Here is a 19,179-nt window from a genome sequence, read left to right on the forward strand (position 1 = left end):
GCTGGCCCGCCCCGGCTGGGCTTTGTGTGCAGTCCAGCACCCGGGGCCAACTCATCATTCAACCGCCCAGCCACGGCCGAGTCGGTCAACGAATTGCCGTGGGGAATTTGTCCCGTATTTTGACCTTTTGTCCCTTATTTGGGAGTGGGGAAGTTGGCCACCCTAGGTTGAGGTGATGTGGGCAGCCACTGTGTTGCCTGCACTCAGTGACTAGGGCTACATGCTGGTGGATTCAAACGACTTCAATGGGATGTCTCAAAGATCTCTTCATCAGGAACCTCCTCCTCTCTCTGCACCTTTCCCAGTCACAGGTCAGTGAGGTGATAAGGAATAGGAGTAGAATTAGGCCATTCGGCCCATCAGGCAATCAAGGCTGATCTATCTCTCCCTCCTAACCCCATTCTCTTGCCTTCTCCCCATAACCTCCGACACCCGAGCTAATCGAGAATCTATCTGCCCATAATCTCTGCCACTGACTTGGCCTCCACAGCCTTCTGTGACAAAGAATTCCACAGATTCACCACCCTGTGCGGTACAGTACAGGGACAGGCCCTTCGGCCCACAATGTCTGTGCTGTACATGATGCCAAGATTAACACTGCCTGCAAGAGATCCATATCCCTCCATTCCCTGCATATCCATGTAACTATCCGAAAGTCTCTTGGATGTGACGATCCTCTCTGCCTCCACCACCACCTCCCCCGGGAACACCTTCCGGGTCGTGGTTCCACCATTCTTTCACCTTTGTCGCCCCGCACTCCGGCATTCCCCTCCTTGCCCTTTGACCCTCTCAGGTGCTACCCGGATGGGCCGAAGAGTCTGCAATGTTAGCAAAATAAAAACCAAGTTACATTCTCTGACAGGAACCAGTTTGCAAAAAAAGACACACAAAGTGCTGGAGTAATCTGTGGAATTCTCTGCCACAGAAAGTAGTTGAGGCCACAGTTCATAGGCTATATTTAAGAGGGAGTTAGATGTGGCTAAAGGGATCAGGGGGTATGGAGAGAAGGCAGGTACAGGATACTGAGTTGGATGATCAGCCATGATCATATTGAATGGTGGTGAATAGAGGCTCGAAGGGCCGAATGGCCTACTCCTGCACCTATTTTCTATGTTTCTATGTTAAAAGGCACAGTGGAGCAGCGGTAGAGTTGCTGCCTCACAGCGCCAAAGTCCCGGGTTCGATCCTGACCATGGGTGCTGTCTGTACGGAGTTTGTACGTTCTCCCCGTGACCTCCAGGAAGCTCCAGTTTCATCCCACACTCCGAAGGCGTACGGTACAGGTTTATAGGTTAATTGTCTTGGTATAAATGTAAATTGTCCCCAGTACGTGTGGGATAGTGTTAGTGTGCGGGGGTCGCTGGTCGGCATGGACTCGGTGGGCCGAAGGGCCTGTTTCCACGTTGTACCTCTAAAACTAAAGACTAAATTTAGTTGAATTTAAATTTAGGTTAATTGGCATGGAAAGCTGTAAATTGTCCCCAATTGTGTAGGATAGTGTACAGGCTGATCGCGGGTCGGCACGGACTCGGTGGGGCGAAGGGCCTGTTTCCGCACCATATCTCCAAACTGAACGAAGTGAGGGTAGACAAAAATGCTGGGGAAACTCAGCGGGTGCAGCAGCATCTATGGAGCGAGGGAAATAGGCAACGTTTCGGGCCGAAACCCTTCTTCAGACTAAGTGAGGACTCACCAGCCGAGGGTATGTCTCCCATTTGGATCAATAACCAGACATTCTCCCTTTGGCTCCAGTCTCCTGGAGCCTCCACCTCCCACAGGCGATTCTGGTCTTCAGGTCGAGACTGCAGATACCTGTGGCAAACTGAGAGGGAGAAAGAGCTGAGTCCAGGGCTGTGGAAGGGTCTCGACCTGAAACTCAGCGGGTCAGGCGCCATCTCTGGGGAAGAGGAACAGGTGATGTTTCAGGCCAGGAGGTCTCGATCCAAGACTTCACCCCTTCCTTCTCTCCAGAGATGCTGCCTGTCCCGTTGAGTTACCATATAACAATGACAGCACGGAAACAGGTCATCTCGGCCCTTCTAGTCCGTGCCGAACACTTATTCTCCCCTAGTCCCATCTACCTGCACTCAGACCATAACCCTCCATTCCTTTCCCGTCCATATACCTATCCAATTTATTTTTAAATGATAAAATCGAACCTGCCTCCACCACTTCCACTGGAAGCTCATTCCACACAGCTACCACTCTCTGAGTAACGAAGTTCCCCCTCATGTTACCCCTAAACTTTTGTCCCTTAATTCTCAAATCATGTCCTCTTGTTTGAATCTTCCCTACTCTCAATGGAAAAAGCTTATCCACGTCAACTCTGTCTATCCCTCTCCAGCGTCTTGTGTCTATCTTGCAGGTTAATTGGCCCTCTGCAAATTGCCTCTAATCTGCAGGAGTGGGTATGAAAGAGGCAGAACATCGAGGTAGGATGATCGATGGTCGGCATGGGCTCAGTGGGCCGAAGGGCCTGTTTCCACGCTGTATCTCCGAAGCTAAAAAAATAATTTAGTTACATTTAAATTTAGGTTAATTGGCATATGTAAACTGTAAATTGTCCCTGGTGTGTAGGACAGTGGTGATCGTCGGTCAGCATGGACTCGGTGGGCCGAAGGGCCTGTCTCAGCACTGTATCTCTAAAGTCTAACAGGTATAACATTTAGTGCAAAGATATTCTGTGGTAAACAAAAATGCTGGAGAAACTCAGCAGGACAGGCAGCATCGATGGAGCGAAGGAAATTGGCAACGTTTCGGGACGAAACCCAAAGGAAATAGGCAACGTTTCGGGTCGAAACCTGAAGGGTTTCGGGACGAAACGTTGCCTATTTCCTTTGCTCCATAGATGCTGCTGCACCCGCTGAGTTTCTCCAGCACTTTTGTCTACCTTCGATTTTCCAGCATCTGCAGTTCCTTCTTAAACACTGTTCACATTAGTTTTGGGTGTGGAGGGGGTGTGGCACGGCAGCTGGATGTCGCTGCGGAAGAACCGGGAAGGTTGGTGGCACTCCAGATGTTGCACAGATGTTCGGAGTGTAATGGTGCCGTGGTTATGTCACTGGGCAAGGTAAACACAAACATAGAAACACAGGTGCAGGAGTAGGCCATTCAGCCCTTCGAGCCTGCACCGCCATTCAATATGATCATGGCTGATCATCCAACTCAGTATCCCGTACCTGCCTTCTCTCCATACCCCCTGATCCCTTTAGCCACAAGGGCCACATCTAACTCCCTCTTAAATATAACCAATGAACTGTGGCCTCAACTACCTTCTGTGGCAGAGAGTTCCAGAGATTCACCACTCTTGGGCTAATGAGGGGAACCGAACTCCAGTGGAACAGCTGGACGTTTCGGGTCGAGACCCTTCTTCAGACTGATGTGGGGGTGGGGGGGCGGGAAGATGTGCTCTGGCATTTTGCCTCTGCACTGCCCACTGTAGTTGTGCACGGAATGATTTAGTTGAGTTTATTGCCACGTATACGCGGGCTGAAGGGCCTGTTTCCGCACTGTGCCGCTACAGTCTAAAGCAAAGATTATAGGGCAGAGCAAGATGCACCATTCTGTGAAAAAAGCGTAGTATGACATGGGTATGACATGACGCCATTTTAATGAGCAGCAATTCACAATAATATTAATAAAATTTACAATAATATGAACTAAATATGTGAAGTGATCGATGCTGTATAAAAGGTACACAAAATTGCTGGGGAAACTCAGCGGGTGCAGCAGCATCTATGGAGCGAAGGAAATAGGCGACGTTTCGGGCCGAAACCCTTCTTCAGACTGATGGGGGGTGGGGAAAGAAAGAAGGAAAAGGGGAGGAGGAGGAGGAGCCCGAGGGCGGGCAGATGGGAGGGTGGGAGGAGACAGCTAGAGGGTTAAGGAAGGGGAGGAGACAGCACGGGCTAGCCAAATTGGGAGAATTCAATGTTAATGCCATAAGGACGCAAGGTCCCCAGACGGAATATGAGGTGCTGTTCCTCCAATTTCCGCTGTTGCTCACTCTGGCAATGGAGGAGACCCAGGACAGAGAGGTCGGATTGGGAATGGGAGGGGGAGTTGAAGTGCTGAGCCACCGGGAGGTCAGGTAGGTTATTGCGGACTGTATAAAACACTGTTCCCTGCAACACTGATTACAGCAAAGATGATAGAGCAGATCGATCTTTGGAACGGATTACACCAAAGATACTAGAGGAGCATTGCCCGCTGCCTCCCTCGGGAGCGCCGACCGCGGGCAGACGCTTGAGGCTCTCCCGCCGGCCGCCTTCATCTGGTATCGGGGGGACCGACCGAGAATCAGTCCTGGATCAACTCAGGAGTGGAGGAAATGTCCGCTTCCCCCAAAGATATTAGAGGACCCTCTAGTATCTTTGCTTTTCCCCATGACCTGATGTAAGAGCAGATTGTAGAACAGTGGAGTCCGTCCCCGCCACCAAAGACAGACGTGAAGCTCACCGTTTGACCTGTTTTTACAAAATGTTAAATGGTCAGCTCGACATAGACTACAAGACCTACACCAAACCCAAACCAATTAGGAGCAGACGAGGGCATTCGATCCAATTTGTGATCCCAGCTACAAAGACAGATGTGTACAGCAATTCGTTCTTCCCCCGCACAATTAAAGCATGGAATAATCTCCACCCAACTATAGTTACCCAACCAGATGCAACTAAATTTAAAGTAGCTCTTTCTTCCCAAAAACCCTTTCTGGCTTAAGCCGTCCCTCCACCACCTCCAGTTTAAATTCCAGTTGGAATATTTTGGAGGACCAAGAAACCAACCAAGAAAGATGTGGCGTTTGGCTTACACAAATGGCGGCCGTGACGTTCCATTACGTACTACACGTCAGTCCATTGGATTTCGGAGGAGTGGTCTATCTTGCTCTGCTCTATAATCTTTGTTCTAAAGCCTAGAGACTCCGTGCCAGTGATTGCCGTACCTCTGTACATGGCCGCTGAGATGGGCCGGCTGATTCCCAGCTCCTCCTCGCCGTCGGGAAACAGGCCGCAGAAGTCCTCCAGCATCTCCCGCCCGAGCCCCCGGCCCCGGTGTTTCTCGCGGACAAAGATGGTGTCCAGGACGGGCAGCTGGTAACACCGGCTGGTGTGGGTGGAGCACAGGCTCGCTGGCACAAAGCAAGAACAAGATGTCCGACCATCCACCTCACCCACCTCCCTCCCATCAGTTCATAAGTGATAGGAGCAGAATTAGGCCATTCGGCGCATCAAGTCTACTCCGCCATTCCATCTATCTCTCCCTCCTAACCCCATTCTCCTGCCGTCTCCCCATAACCCTTGACACCCGTACTAGTCCATCCCTGCCTTAAAAATATCCAGACTTGTGGCCTCCACAGCCTCCTGTGGCAATGAGTTCCACAGATTCACCACCCTCTGACTGAAGAAATTCCTCCTCATCTCCTTCCTAAAGGAACGTCCTTTAATTCTGAGGATATGACCTCTGGTCCCTAGACTCTCCCACTAGTGGAAACATCCTCTCCACATCCACTCTATCCAGGCCTTTCGCTATTCGTTAAGTTTCAATGAGGTCTGCCCCTCATCCTCCTAAACTCCAGCGAGTACAGGCCCAGCGCCGACAAACCTTTCATCTTCACGGTGTAAAACCCGGCAGCTTCTTGGTCCTTCCAGAAGATCTTGGCAAACTCGTTGATGGGATGATCCCGGAATGGGAGGACGTTGGCCGGGAGCTCGCTGCTCCCACAGATCACCCGGTTCAGCAGGTAGAGCACAATCCGCTCCCCGACCGACCGCACCTGAGAACGGGGGCGGGTTGGGGGGGGGGGGGGGCAACACCATCAGCACCGCTTCACCAGGGGGTCCCACCGCCTGCGACACGGTTCCATCCACCACCCCCACCCACCACTCCAGTCCCCAAATTTGCAGATGACAAATTTGCAGATTCGGCTTGTACACGTTGGAATTCAGAAGATTGAGGGGGGATCTTATAGAAACTTACAAAATTCTTAAGGGGTTGGACAGGCTAGATGCAGGAAGATTATTCCCGATGTTGGGGAAGTCCAGAACTAGGGGTCACAGTTTAAGGATAAGAGGGAAGACTTTTAGGACCGAGATGAGGAAAACATTTTTTACACAGAGAATGGTGAATCTGTGGAATTCTCTGCCACAGAAGGTAGTTGAGGCCACAGTTCATTGGCTATATTTAAGAGGGAGTTAGATGTGGCCCTTGTGGCTAAAGGGATCAGGGGGTATGGGGAGAAGGCAGGGATGGGATACTGAGTTGGGATGATCAGCCAAGGAGGAGGAGCCATCTTGGTGAACGGCTGCTAGCAGCAGCCGTCCGTCTTAAATTCGTTTTTTTTAAAGTTTTTAGTGAGTCCTGTTTTTTTGTTTGTAGGGGATATGGTCTTTTAATGTGGGGGGGTAGGTGTTACTTTATTTATAGGTCCCTACCTGGTCGGTGTGGCAGCCTTTTTTCCGGGCTGCCCGTCGACCCGTCCTCGTGGCCTACCAGCGGGCTTGGAGCGCCGTTTCTTGGCGGGAACCACCCAGCACCTCGGCCTGCGTGGCGGCACTGCATTGGAGCGCTGGAGCGCTGGAGCGGAGCGGAGCGGGCGATGCCTTGCCTGGGTCGCCGCGCTGGAGCTCTGGCGAGCTGGACCGCCGTGAGCAACATCTCCGGGCTGCGGGTTTGCGGAGCGGAGAGGCGGCGTGCGTAGAGGCGGCAAGGCGGCAGTGAGGAGAGCGGTCGCCGACTTTTTCATCTGGAGCCTGGGAGCGCCAAACCGGCGCGGCCTTGTCGGCTTCGGCAGCCGCGGGCTCCAACCAAGAAGCGGCCGTTCCAGGTGGCCCAGCCGCCGAGAGGACTCTCCCGACGCCGGGGCAAGACCACCCGGTGAGAACGGCCAGGAACATCGGGCCTCCGTAGATGCAATTGCGGTGGCCCCAATAGGCCTGACTTTGGGGTGAACAAGGGGTGGGGACTGGACATTGTGCCTTCCTCCACAGTGCTATCCACTGTGGGGGGATGATTTTTTTTTTGTCTAACTGTAGTCTTGTAGGTCTATGTCCAAGATGGATGCCGTGAAGGGAGAGTGGACGCTGGCACGAATTGGTTGCCGCTGCTCTCTCTTCACACTGTTTTTGATTTTCTGTTTTTGGATTGAATTCTGTTTTTAATTTGTGTCATTGTGATGTCTTTAATTACTTGTTTTACTCCGATTATATGTTTTTATTCCGATTACTATGTAAGGTGTCCTTGAGATTTTGTATGAAAGGCGCCCATTAAATATAAAATTTATTATTATTATTATGATCATATCAAATGGCGGTGCAGGCTCGAAGGGCCGAATGGCCTACTCCTGCACCTATTTTCTATGTTTCTATGTTTCTATGACACAAAGCTGGATGGCAGTGTGAACTGTGAGGAGGATGCTATGAGAATGCAGGGTGACTTGGCCAGGTTGGGCAGATGCATGGCAGATGAGGTTTAATGTGGATAAATGTGAGGTTATCCACTTTGGCAGCAAAAACAGGAAGGCAGATTACTATCTAAATGGCGTCAAGTTGGGAAAAGGGGAAGTACAACGGGATCTGGGGGTCCTTGTACATCAGTCTATGAAAGTAAGCATGCAGGTACAGCAGGCAGTGAAGAAAGGGAATGGCATGTTGGCCTTTATAACAAGAGGAATCGAATAAAGGAGCAAAGAAGTCCTTCTGCAGTTGTACAGAGCCCTAGTGAGACCACAACTGGTCTTCGGACCATCCAGGATATCTAAAGGGCCTGTCCCACTGTATGAGGTCATTCAAGAGCTCTCCCGAGTTTAAAAAAAAAATCAAACTCGTGGAAGCACGTAGAATGTACGTAGCGGGTACGTCGGAGCTCGGGGACGTCTCTTAGTGGCTCGTAACGCTAACGGTAGGTACACGGGAAACGCGGTAAGCTCATGAAGACTGGTGAAGATTTTTCAACATGTTGAAAAATGTCCACGAGAGCCCCGAGTACCTACGAGTGGCTATTACCGTAATTCTCCGAGTTCGAATCAGGGGAAACTCGGGAGAACTCTTGAATTGGCTCGTACAGTGGGACAGCCCCATCAGGATCCTGCAGTCACAGGATCACAGCTAATGGCTGCTTCCCAATGAGGGGCGGACATCCTCGGTCCTAGGGAGCTGGGCTGATGTCGACAACCTGCCTCTCTCAATGGAAGTTATCTGCCTCGACAGAGGTGCCCCAGTTCAGGTCTAGGTCAGTTTAATGTCACGTGTACCGAGGTACAGTGAAAAGCTTTTGTTGCGTGCTAACCAGTCAGCGGAAAGACAATACATGATTACAATCGATCCATTTACAGTGTGTAGATACATGGTAAGGGAATAACGTTTAGTGCAAGGTAAAGCCAGTAAAGTCTGATCAAGGACAGTCGGAGGGTCTCCAAATAAGGTACCTTCCTACTGTGGCGGTATCTTGCCTTGATGGACTACCCTCGTCTTGTTAGAGGTTTAGTTGCGTCGAAACAGGCCCTTCGGCCCACTGAGTCTGCGCTGACCAGTGATCCCCGCACGCTAATACTATCCTACACACACTAGGGACAATTTACAATTATACCATGCCAATAAACCTACAAACCTGCACGTCTTTGTGGAGTGTAGAGGAATCAGGAGCACCCGGAGAAAACCCACGCTGGTTACAGGGAGAAGGTACAAACGCCTACAGACAGCGCCCGGAGTCAGGATCGAACCTGGGTCTCCGACACTGTGAGGCAGCAACTCTACCACTGTGCCACCGTGAGGATCAATGGTGGAGGTGTCATACTGGTGTAGGAACCGAGCCTCATTGGAGGTATCTTGGATGGGGGGAGGTAACCTATGGGGTAGAAGGCTGAGGAGATGTCTCCCACTCTGCGGTAGACTCTGGTAAACATGCGGAGGTTGTGAGGCCCCTGGACTGACCAATTAACTACCACGAGACTCACCTGGACCAGCTCCTGCCTCCCTCGCTTGGACGTCCTCAAGGCTTGGTCTAGCGAGCACCAGCCCTGCCCCAGGTAGACGGCAATCACTGCAAGACAGCAACAGCGAGAGAGAGTCTCAGAGATAGAGAGCGCAAATAAGGCCTCGGGTCGAGGGCAAGGAGGTGGGACAACCTGGGAGAGTTTACGATGACTCTGGAGCGTCGGGGGCGAGGAAAAACCTGACCGCAGAAAACCCTTCTCTGTAACTCATTCACAGTCTCATCGCCTGTAACATTTTCACAGCCCACAGCCCACAATGGCCTGTTTCCCTTATCATTGTGACTTTTTTGCATATCTTTCATTCATTTGTTCCATATCTCTTTACATCTCCGTCTATATCTCTCGTTTCCCTTTCCCCTGACCATCAGTCTGAAGAAGATGATCTCGGCCTGAGACGTCTCGACCCGAAACGTCACCTATTCCTTCTCTCCAGAGATGTTGTCTGACCTGCTGAGTTACTCTAGGTTTTTATGTCTGTCTAGTGTAAGGGGGGGATCACTGGTCAGCGTGGACTATGTGGGCAGGAGGGCATTTCCTCGCTGTATCTCCAAAGTTATTAATCTGGGTATTGTGCCCAGGGGAAAAGTTGACAATCGCTGTAGAGGTTCCAATCTGGGCAGATATGGGTTCGCAGATCAAGTTGATATTCGTGGCTCTCTGCTCACATCTAGTGGTTGTGACCAGGTATTGCAGGGAGGAGACTGAATCATAGAAACATAGAAACAAGGTGCAGGAGTAGGCCATTCGGCCCTTCGAGCCTGCACCGCCATTCAATATGATCATGGCTGATCATCCAACTCAGTATCCCGTACCTGCCTTCTCTCCATACCCCCTGATCCCTTTAGCCACAAGGGCCACATCTAACTCCCTCTTAAATATAGCCAATGAACTGTGTGGCCTCAACTACCTTCTGTGGCAGAGAATTCCACAGATTCACCACTCTCTGTGTGAAAAATGTTTTTCTCATCTCGGTCCTAAAAGATTTCCCCCTTATCCTTAAACTGTGACCCCTTGTTCTGGACTTCCCCAACATCGGGAACAATCTTCCTGCATCTAGCCTGTCCAACCCCTTAAGAATTTTGTAAGTTTCTATAAGAAGTTTGTAAGTTTTCTTACGACGACTTCTGTGAACTCCAGCAGTCTGGCACGTTCCCTCTTATCCTTAAACTGTGTGACCCCTTGTTCTGGACTGTGACCCCTTGTTCTGGACATTCAGCATCAAGAAACTTGAGGAAACGGGTAGAGCTGCTGCCTCACGTGTACACCATCCACATCTTCTCACTGTCTTGGCCCTCCCTTCCTTTCATGTGAGCTGCTCGGGTGAATGAAAAGGATCTATTCCCACAGCACTTGGGTCGAAATCTAAAAGATTTTAGACTTCAGAGATGCAGCGTGGAAACAAGGCCCTTCGGCCCCACCAACTAAGTCCGCGTCCACCAGCAATGACCCATGCACTGGGAAAATCCTACACACAGGGAGAACGTGCAAACTCCGTACAGACAGCACCCGCAGTGAGGATCGAACCTGCGTCTCTGGCGCTGTGAGGCAGCAACTCTACCGCTGCGCCACCGTGCCGCCTTATGCTGCAGGAGAAATGGCTGGTGCAAAATTGGTGAGTTTTCAGAGGGCTAGCAGGGGCAGGATGGGCGGAAGGTGCCCCATTCTGTAACGGTCACGCGCCCGTGGAGGAGGCACTAACCCGTCTTGTGATCCTGCGGATTCAGCAAGGCCAGTATCCGCTGTTCAACGCAGTCCTCGAACAGATTAAGGAAGGCCACAGATGATGGGGTGATGGCAAGCTGGGAAGGCAGACAGAGTTCAGATCAGTTCAGCTGATTGTCATGTGTACCGAGGTACAGTGAAAAGCATTGACGCTGCGTGCAATCCCGTCAGGCAGCGTCTCTGGAGAACACGGGCAGGTAAGGTTTCGGCTCACGCTTTTTCTTCAGACTGATTGTGGTTGGGGGGGGGGATAAGAACACAGGAAGAGAGGGCCAAGCCTGGTGGCAGGTAATAGCTGGATAGACACAAAATGCTGGAGTAACTCAACAGGACAGGCAGCATCTCTGGAGAGAAGGAATGGGTGACGTTTCGGGTCTCCACCTATGCTGCCTGACCCGCTGATGCTCCAGCTTTCTGAGTTCGTAAGGGCATGCAATAGGAGCAGAATGGGAGTTAGATGTGGCCCTTGTGGCTAAAGGGATCAGGGGGTATGGAGAGAAGGCAGGTACAGGATACTGAGTTGGATGATCAGCCATGATCATATTGAATGGCGGTGCAGGCTCGAAGGGCCGAATGGCCTACTCCTGCACCTATTTTCTATGTTTCTATGTTTCTAATTGCATCAAGTCTACTCCGCCATTCAATCATGGCTGATCTATCTTTCCCTCCTAAGCTCCTCCCCATAAACCCTGACACCTCTGCTAATCAAGAATCTATCTGTGCGTTAAAAATATCCATTGCCTTGGCATTCACAGCCTTCTGTGGCCAAGAATGACCTTACGAACTCAGAATGCTGGAGCATCAGCGGGTCAGGCAGCATCCTTGGAGAACATGGATAGTGAAATTCCAATCTCATCATCCACCTCAGATCCAGGACACCACCTGCAGTAGCCGTGCCAAGATCCCAAGCTCAGGAATTTCCTCCCTAAAATCCTATACCTTCCTCACCTCCCGCAGAACTTACACCTCTGCCTTTGACAAAGCATTGATGTGTGATGATCTTATAACGTTGTGTATAAGATCAAGACAGGAAGAGATGGGCTAGATGCGTTGACTCTTTTACCCAGAGCAGGGGAATCAAGAACGAGAGGACATACATAGGTTTCAGTTGAGGGGGGGAGGGAAAGATTTAATAGGAACTTGAGCTGCAACTTTTTTACACAAAGGGTGGTGGGTGTATGGAACAAGCTGCTGGAGGAGGTATTTGAGGCAGGGACTATCATAACGTTTAAGAAACATTTGGACAGGTACATGGATAGGACAGGTTTGGAGGGATATGGGCAGGTGGGATTAGTGTAGATGGAACATGTTGGTCGGCATGGGCAAGATGGGCAGAAGGGCCTGTTTCCACGCTGTACGACTCTATGACTCATTGGGTCCCATGCACTAATACCTCCTATGTCGTATTTTACCAAATTTTGCCACCGGTAACAATTGAATGAAAGACATTTGGAAAAATGGGGATTGTTTTTATTTAAATTTGCTTTAATATTTTTCATTGGATATCTGGCCCATTAGTTGGTCCCCGGTCAGCCAATCACTCACAGGACTGTGGAAGGGATCTGGTACCTGTTCTCCATTGGTTAAACGGAAGACCTCAGTGGATTCCTCGCTGAGCTGCGATAGGTAATCCTCAGTTGGTCGTGTCAGCCGATCCCAGTCACCATCGGTTAAAATATCGACCAGAGAACAAGACTCTAAAGAGGCAGAGCAGTATGGTGTATTGTCATGTGTACCAAGGTACAGTGAAAAGCTTTTGTTGTGTGCTAACCAGTCAGCGGCAGTGAAAATACTCATAGTGTCACAGTGTGGAAACATGCCCTTCCGCCCAACTTGCCCACACTGGCCAACATGTCCCAGCTACACTAGTCCCACCTGCCCGCACTTGGTCCATATCCCTCCAAACCTGTCCTATCTATGTAGCTGTCCAACTTGTTTCTTAAACGTTGGGATAGTCCCTGCCTCAACTACCTCCTCTGGCAGCTTGTTCCAGACACCCACTCCCTTTGTGTGAAAAAGTTACCCCTCGGATTCCTATTAAATCTTTTCCCCTTCACCTTGAACCTATGTCCTCTGGTCCTCGATTCCCCTACTCTGGGCAAGAGATTCTGTCCTCTCATGATTTTATACATGGTATACACTTTGCGGTATCAATTCATTGTCAATATTATTAATTTGAGATAACCACAAGATTACTCCACCTAAAGGGGCTGTCCCACTGCGGCAACCTAATTGGCAATGTTTAGAAGAGTTGAGGAGAGTTTGGAAAAATGTCACGTTGAAGACCTCCTTCGACTATGTAGAAGACAACAAGCTACGACTAACTTTGGGAAAATTGGACACCGAATAGTGGAGAGTGAAGACGATCTCCTTCAATCTCCTTCAACCTCCCTTCGACTATGATGAAGACTATCTACGACTACCTTCGACTACCCTCGATCAACTACGACTAACATGCCGACCTACTACGACTAAACCTACGAGTAAAAAAAGGATCGATTTATTCCATGGCGACCTTTTTTTACTCGTGAGCATTTTTCAACATGTTGAAAAATTCGCCGCGACCTAGCTGAGGCCTCGAGTACACGGGGACTACTCTCGAGCATGAAGGAGAGTAATGGCCCTGTCCCACGGTACGAGTTCATTCCAAGAGCTCTCCTGAGATTTAAAAAAATCAAACTCGTGGTAAGCACGGAGAATGAACGTAGCGGGTACGTCGGAGCTCGGGGACGTCTCTTAGCGGCTTGTAACGCTAACGGCAGGTACTCGGGAAGACTCGCTAACGGCAGGTAAGCTCGGGAAGACTCGTGAAGATTTTTCAACATGATGAAAAATGTCCACGAGAGCCCCGAGTACCGAAGAGCGCCCATTACCGAAAACCTCCGAGTTCGAAACAGGGTAAACGCGGGGGAGCTCTTGGAATGAACTCGTACCGTGGGACAAGGCTTTTACAAAGACCTCCTCGGACCCCGTGATGCGAGTATGAGTCGAGGGCAAACTCGCCAGAACTCGCGTATTAGGTCGCCCAAGTGGGACAGACCCTCGAACCAGCGTCTTGTTGTGTGATGGACCGTGACTTGGTGGGGGAGCATAGATGGATCCCCACACGACCGATGGATCTAGGTACTGTGATCCTTTCATCCCTGCTTTAGGACACTCCCTCATCCCCATTCCCCCTGGTTTGGGGGGCTCCCTCATCCCCACTCCCCCTGGTTTGGGGGGCTCCCTCATCCCCACTCCCCCTGGTTTGGGGGGCTCCCTCGTCCCCACTCCCCCTGGTTTGGGGGCTCCCTCATCCCCACTCCATGGTCTCCAATCCTAAGGGGGCCCCGCGCTCCCCGGGTGGAGAGTGAGGTGGAGAGTGAGTGGAGGGGGAAAGAAAGAGGTAGATGGGGTGGGGGGTGTGAGGGGTGAATGGAGAAGGGGGAGAGGGGGAGGTGGATCGTTCCCTCACGGTCCAGGGGCAGCGTTCCAGCCCCTCCAGTCGCCGTGCTTCACGCACACAGCTCCGGCTCCACCCCTCTCTCTCCCCGGGGAGACGCGGTGAACAATACAGGCCGGGGTTTGGAGCAACGTTTACAAACCTCGGCCTCAGCTCACACCCATCCGCCCTGACCCCGGCATCCGCTCCCGCCACCAGCCCTCTCCCTCCCTCCCTTCTGTCCTTCCCTTCCCTCCCCTCCCTCCCTTCTCTCCTTCCCTCCCTCCTTCCTCTCTCTCTTTTCCCTTCTCTCCTTCCCTCCCTCCCTTCTTCCTCTCCTTCCCTTCTTTCTCTACATCCCTCCCTTCTCTCCTTCCTCCCTTCTCTCCAAAGATCTCCGCTATAGGATCTTTGCTTCTCTCCCTCCCTTCTCTCCTTCCCACCCACACACACCACGCACAGACAACTAACACACACACACACAACTAACACACACACACAACTAAGTTAGGATGGGGGTAGAAGCCCAAAGGGTAGGATGGGGCTGAAGCCCAAAATTTAATGCCTGGACTGGTTTTTCACTGGTTATTGTTTTTCCAGGATCTAGTTAATTAAATCACTTTTTTTTTCCCCATTTCACAGTCACTAAAACAAGTAGTATTGTAACTATGTACTTTTCATAGGTGATCTACAATTTTGTTTGTTACTTGTAGGCTTACATGTATGCAATTTGATATTGAAATGTAGCTTAGATCTAGATCTGTTAGGTCCATTAAATCGCAGGCACTTTTTAAGCGCACATTTATATTACTTTCCATTCTACCATGGAGGTATAAATTCTATAATAGACTTAATTTGTATTTCTATGATTCTACAGACCTTGGCTGGGAACCTGGGCTCACCAAAATGGTTCCCAATTGGGCCCCACGCCTCCTAAGGCCGGCCTTGTACAGAGGTGTACAACATCATGTTTAGATTCTGGAGTAGTTCCTGAGGATTGGCGGGTAGCAAACGTAACCCCACTTTTTGAGAAGGGAGGGAGAGAGAAAACGGGGAATTACAGACCAGTTAGTCTAACATCGGTGGTGGGGAAACTGCTAGAGTCAGTTATTAAAGATGGGATAGCAGCACATTTGGAAAGTGGTGAAATCATTGGACAAAGTCAGCATGGATTTACGAAAGGTAAATCATGTCTGACGAATCTTATAGAATTTTTCGAGGATGTAACTAGTAGCGTGGATAAGGGAGAACCAGTGGATGTGTTATATCTGGACTTCCAGAAGGCTTTCGACAAGGTCCCACATAAGAGATTAGTATACAAACTTAAAGCACACGGCATTGTGGGTTCAGTATTGATGTGGATAGAGAACTGGCTAGCAGACAGGAAGCAAAGAGTAGGAGTAAACGGGTCCTTTTCACAATGGCAGGCAGTGACTAGTGGGTTACCGCAAGGCTCAGTGCTGGGACCCCAGCTATTTACAATATATATTAATGATCTGGATGAGGGAATTGAAGGCAATATCTCCAAGTTTGCGGATGACACTAAGCTGGGGGGCAGTGTTAGCTGTGAGGAGGATGCTAGGAGACTGCAAGGTGACTTGGATAGGCTGGGTGAGTGGGCAAATGTTTGGCAGATGCAGTATAATGTGGATAAATGTGAGGTTATCCATTTTGGTGGCAAAAACAGGAAAGCAGACTATTATCTAAATGGTGGCCGACTAGGAAAAGGGGAGATGCAGCGAGACCTGGGTGTCATGGTACACCAGTCATTGAAAGTAGGCATGCAGGTGCAGCAGGCAGTGAAGAAAGCGAATGGTATGTTAGCTTTCATAGCAAAAGGATTTGAGTATAGGAGCAGGGAGGTTCTACTGCAGTTGTACAGGGTCTTGGTGAGACCACACCTGGAGTATTGCGTACAGTTTTGGTCTCCAAATCTGAGGAAGGACATTATTGCCATAGAGGGAGTGCAGAGAAGGTTCACCAGACTGATTCCTGGGATGTCAGGACTGTCTTATGAAGAAAGACTGGATAGACTTGGTTTATACTCTCTAGAATTTAGGAGATTGAGAGGGGATCTTATAGAAACTTATAAAATTCTTAAGGGGTTGGACAGGCTAGATGCAGGAAGATTGCTCCCGATGTTGGGGAAGTCCAGGACAAGGGGTCACAGTTTAAGGATAAGGGGGAAATCCTTTAAAACCGAGATGAGAAGAAATGTTTTCACACAGAGAGTGGTGAATCTCTGGAACTCTCTGCCACAGAGGGTAGTCGAGGCCAGTTCATTGGCTATATTTAAGAGGGAGTTAGATGTGGCCCTTGTGGCTAAGGGGATCAGGGGGTATGGAGAGAAGGCAGGTACAGGATACTGAGTTGGATGATCAGCCATGATCATATTGAATGGCGGTGCAGGCTCGAAGGGCCGAATGGCCTACTCCTGCACCTAATTTCTATGTTTCTATGTTTCTATGTTTCTATCATGAGAGGAATTCTGCCCTACATTGACACAAGGAAGCAACTGACAGAAAGGAGTTTTCTTGTAAATGAGGAAACTGTGTTTTTCTTTCAGTGATGGAATTTCTTACTTCTCTGGTATAAATATTATCAAATTGTACCCAGAGAAGGACTTGCTTTGTTCCCCAGTGTGTGGAGCATTTCTCAAACACCCTAAATAAAGCAATAACTCCATTCTGACAACATTGTTCCCTTTTGTTAAAGTAGGGCAGAATAGATGAGGTGGATGTCCAGAGTATTTTACCCAGAGTAGGGGAACCAGAGGGACCCCCTCACTCAGCCCAGGCCCCAGGCCCCATCCCCCAGGCCCCCAGGCCCCAGGCCCAGGGAGGGGAGGCCAGGCTCGAACCCGCCGACACCGAGCCCCGGCCTGCGGCCTAGGGCCCCGCGCTGAAGCCTCGGCCTCTCCCGGCGCCGGCGGCCGGAGCGGAGGCTCGGGGACGCGGGGGACTCACCTGCCGCGGCCGCCGTCGCCTCCATCAGCGGCGGGGAAACAGCAGCGGGGCCCGGACCGGGGCGTGGAGTTAATCACCGGCCCCGGGGTAAACAACTCCGTCAGGGGAGGAACTAACTAACCCCAGGGAGTAATGAATGTGGGCGGCAATAACCCTGGAGGGTGGAGGTAAATAATGTGTAAATAATGTGTATAAATAATGTGTAAATAATGTGTAAATAATGTGTAAATAATGTGTGTAAATAATGTGTATAAATAATGTGTAAATAATGTGTATAAATAATGTGTAAATAATGTGTAAATAATGTGTAAATAATGTGTGTAAATAATGTGTCCATCTGTGTCCATCATGTGTCCCTCCTGTGTCTCCATCCTGTGTCCCTCATGTGTCCCTCCTGTGTCCCTCTGTGTCCCTCTGTGTCTCCTCCATGTGTCCATCCTGTGTGTCCCCCTGTGTCCCTCCTGTGTCCCTCCTGTGTCCCTCCTGTGTCCCTCCTGTGTGCCTCCTGTGTCACTCCTGTGTGTCCCTCCTGTGTCACTCATGTGTCCCTCCTGTGTCCCCTCCTGTGTCACTCCTGTGTCCCTCCTGTGTCCCTCCTGTGTCCCTCCTGTCCCTCCTGTGTCCCTCCTGTGTCCCTCCTGTCCTCCTGTGTCCCTCCTGTGTCTCCCTCCTGTGTGTCCCTCCTGTGTCCCTCCTGTGTGTCACCTCCTGTGTGTCCCTCCTGTGTCCCTCCTGTGTCCCTCCTGTGTCCCTCCTGTGTGTCCTGTGTCCCTCCTGGTGTCCCTCCTGTGTCCCTCCTGTGTCCCTCCTGTGTCCCTCCTGTGTCCTCCTGTGTCTCTCCTGTGTCCCTCCTGTGTCTCCCTCCTGTGTCCCTCCTGTGTCCCTCCTGTGTCCCTCCTGTGTCCCTCCTGTGTCCCTCCTGTGTCCCTCCTGTCCCTCCTGTGTCCCTCCTGTGTCTCCCTCCTGTGTCCCTCCTGTGTCTCCCTCTGTGTGTCCCTCCTGTGTCCCTCCTGTGTGTCCCTCCTGTGTGTCCCTCCTGTGTCCTCCTGTGTCCCTCCTGTGTCCCTCCTGTGTGTCCTGTGTCCCTCCTGTGTCCCTCCTGTGTCCCTCCTGTGTCCCTCCTGTGTGTCCCTCCTGGGTCCCTCCTGTGTGTCCCTCCTGGGTCCCTCCTGTGGGTCCCTCCTGTGTGTCCCTCCTGTGTCCCTCCTGGGTCCCTCCTGTGGGTCCCTCCTGTGGGTCCCTCCTGTGTCTCCCTCCTGTGTCTCCTGTGTCCCTCCTGTGTCCCTCCTGTGGGTCCCTCCTGTGTCTCCCTCCTGTGTCTCCCTCCTGTTCCCTCCTGTGTCCCTCCTGTGGGTCCCTCCTGTGGGTCCCTCCTGTGGGTCCCTCCTGTGGGTCCCTCCTGTGGGTCCCTCCTGTGTCCCTCCTGTGGGTCCCTCCTGTGTCCCTCCTGTGTGTCCCTCCTGTGGGTCCCTCCTGTGTCCCTCCTGTCTCCCTCCTGTGTCTCCCTCCTGTGTCCCTCCTGTGTCCCTCCTGTGTCCCTCCTGTGTGTCCCTCCTGTGTCTCCCTCCTGTGTCTCCCTCCTGTGTCTCCCTCCTGTGTCCCTCCTGTGTCCCTCCTGTGGGTCCTCATGTGTGTCCCTCCTGTGTCCCTCCTGTGTCCCTCCTGTGTGTCCCTCCTGTGGGTCCCTCCTGTGGGTCCCTCCTGTGGGTCCCTCCTGTGTCCCTCCTGTGGGTCCCTACTGTGTCCCTCCTGTGGGTCCCTCCTGTGTCCCTCCTGTGTGTCCCTCCTGTGTCCCTCCTGTGGGTCCCTCCTGTGTCCCTCCTGTCTCCCTCCTGTGTCTCCCTCCTGTGTCCCTCCTGTGGGTCCCTCCTGTGTCCCTCCTGGGTCCCTCCTGTGGGGTCCCTCCTGTGGAGTCCCTCCTGTGGGTCCCTCCTGTGTCCCTCCTGTGTCCCTCCTGTGTGTCCCTCCTGTGTGTGTGTGTGTCCCTCCTGTGTGTCCCTCCTGTGTCCCTCCTGTGTGTCCCTCCTGTGTCCCTCCTGTGTCCCTCCTGTGTCCCTCCTGGGTCCCTCCTGTGGGTCCCT

At 51.4% G+C, this 19,179-nt stretch overlaps 1 protein-coding gene across 1 annotated transcript; it reads right to left on the reverse strand.

Annotated features, from left to right (window-relative positions):
* Positions 1 to 521: 521 nt before the first annotated feature.
* Positions 522 to 17,247, reverse strand: LOC116968160 (protein FAM169B). Its single transcript, XM_033014792.1, has 8 exons — positions 17,099 to 17,247; positions 12,281 to 12,408; positions 10,689 to 10,788; positions 8,951 to 9,036; positions 5,602 to 5,773; positions 4,943 to 5,128; positions 1,694 to 1,822; positions 522 to 818 (listed from the first exon to the last, which is right to left on the reverse strand). The coding sequence occupies exons 1-8, from the start codon at positions 17,121 to 17,123 to the stop codon at positions 790 to 792; spliced, it is 855 nt and encodes a 284-aa protein (XP_032870683.1). The 5' UTR covers positions 17,124 to 17,247; the 3' UTR covers positions 522 to 789.
* Positions 17,248 to 19,179: the final 1,932 nt, after the last annotated feature.

This window comes from Amblyraja radiata, chromosome X, assembly GCF_010909765.2.
Source record: "Amblyraja radiata isolate CabotCenter1 chromosome X, sAmbRad1.1.pri, whole genome shotgun sequence".
In the NCBI taxonomy this organism is placed as follows: Eukaryota; Metazoa; Chordata; class Chondrichthyes; order Rajiformes; family Rajidae; genus Amblyraja; species Amblyraja radiata.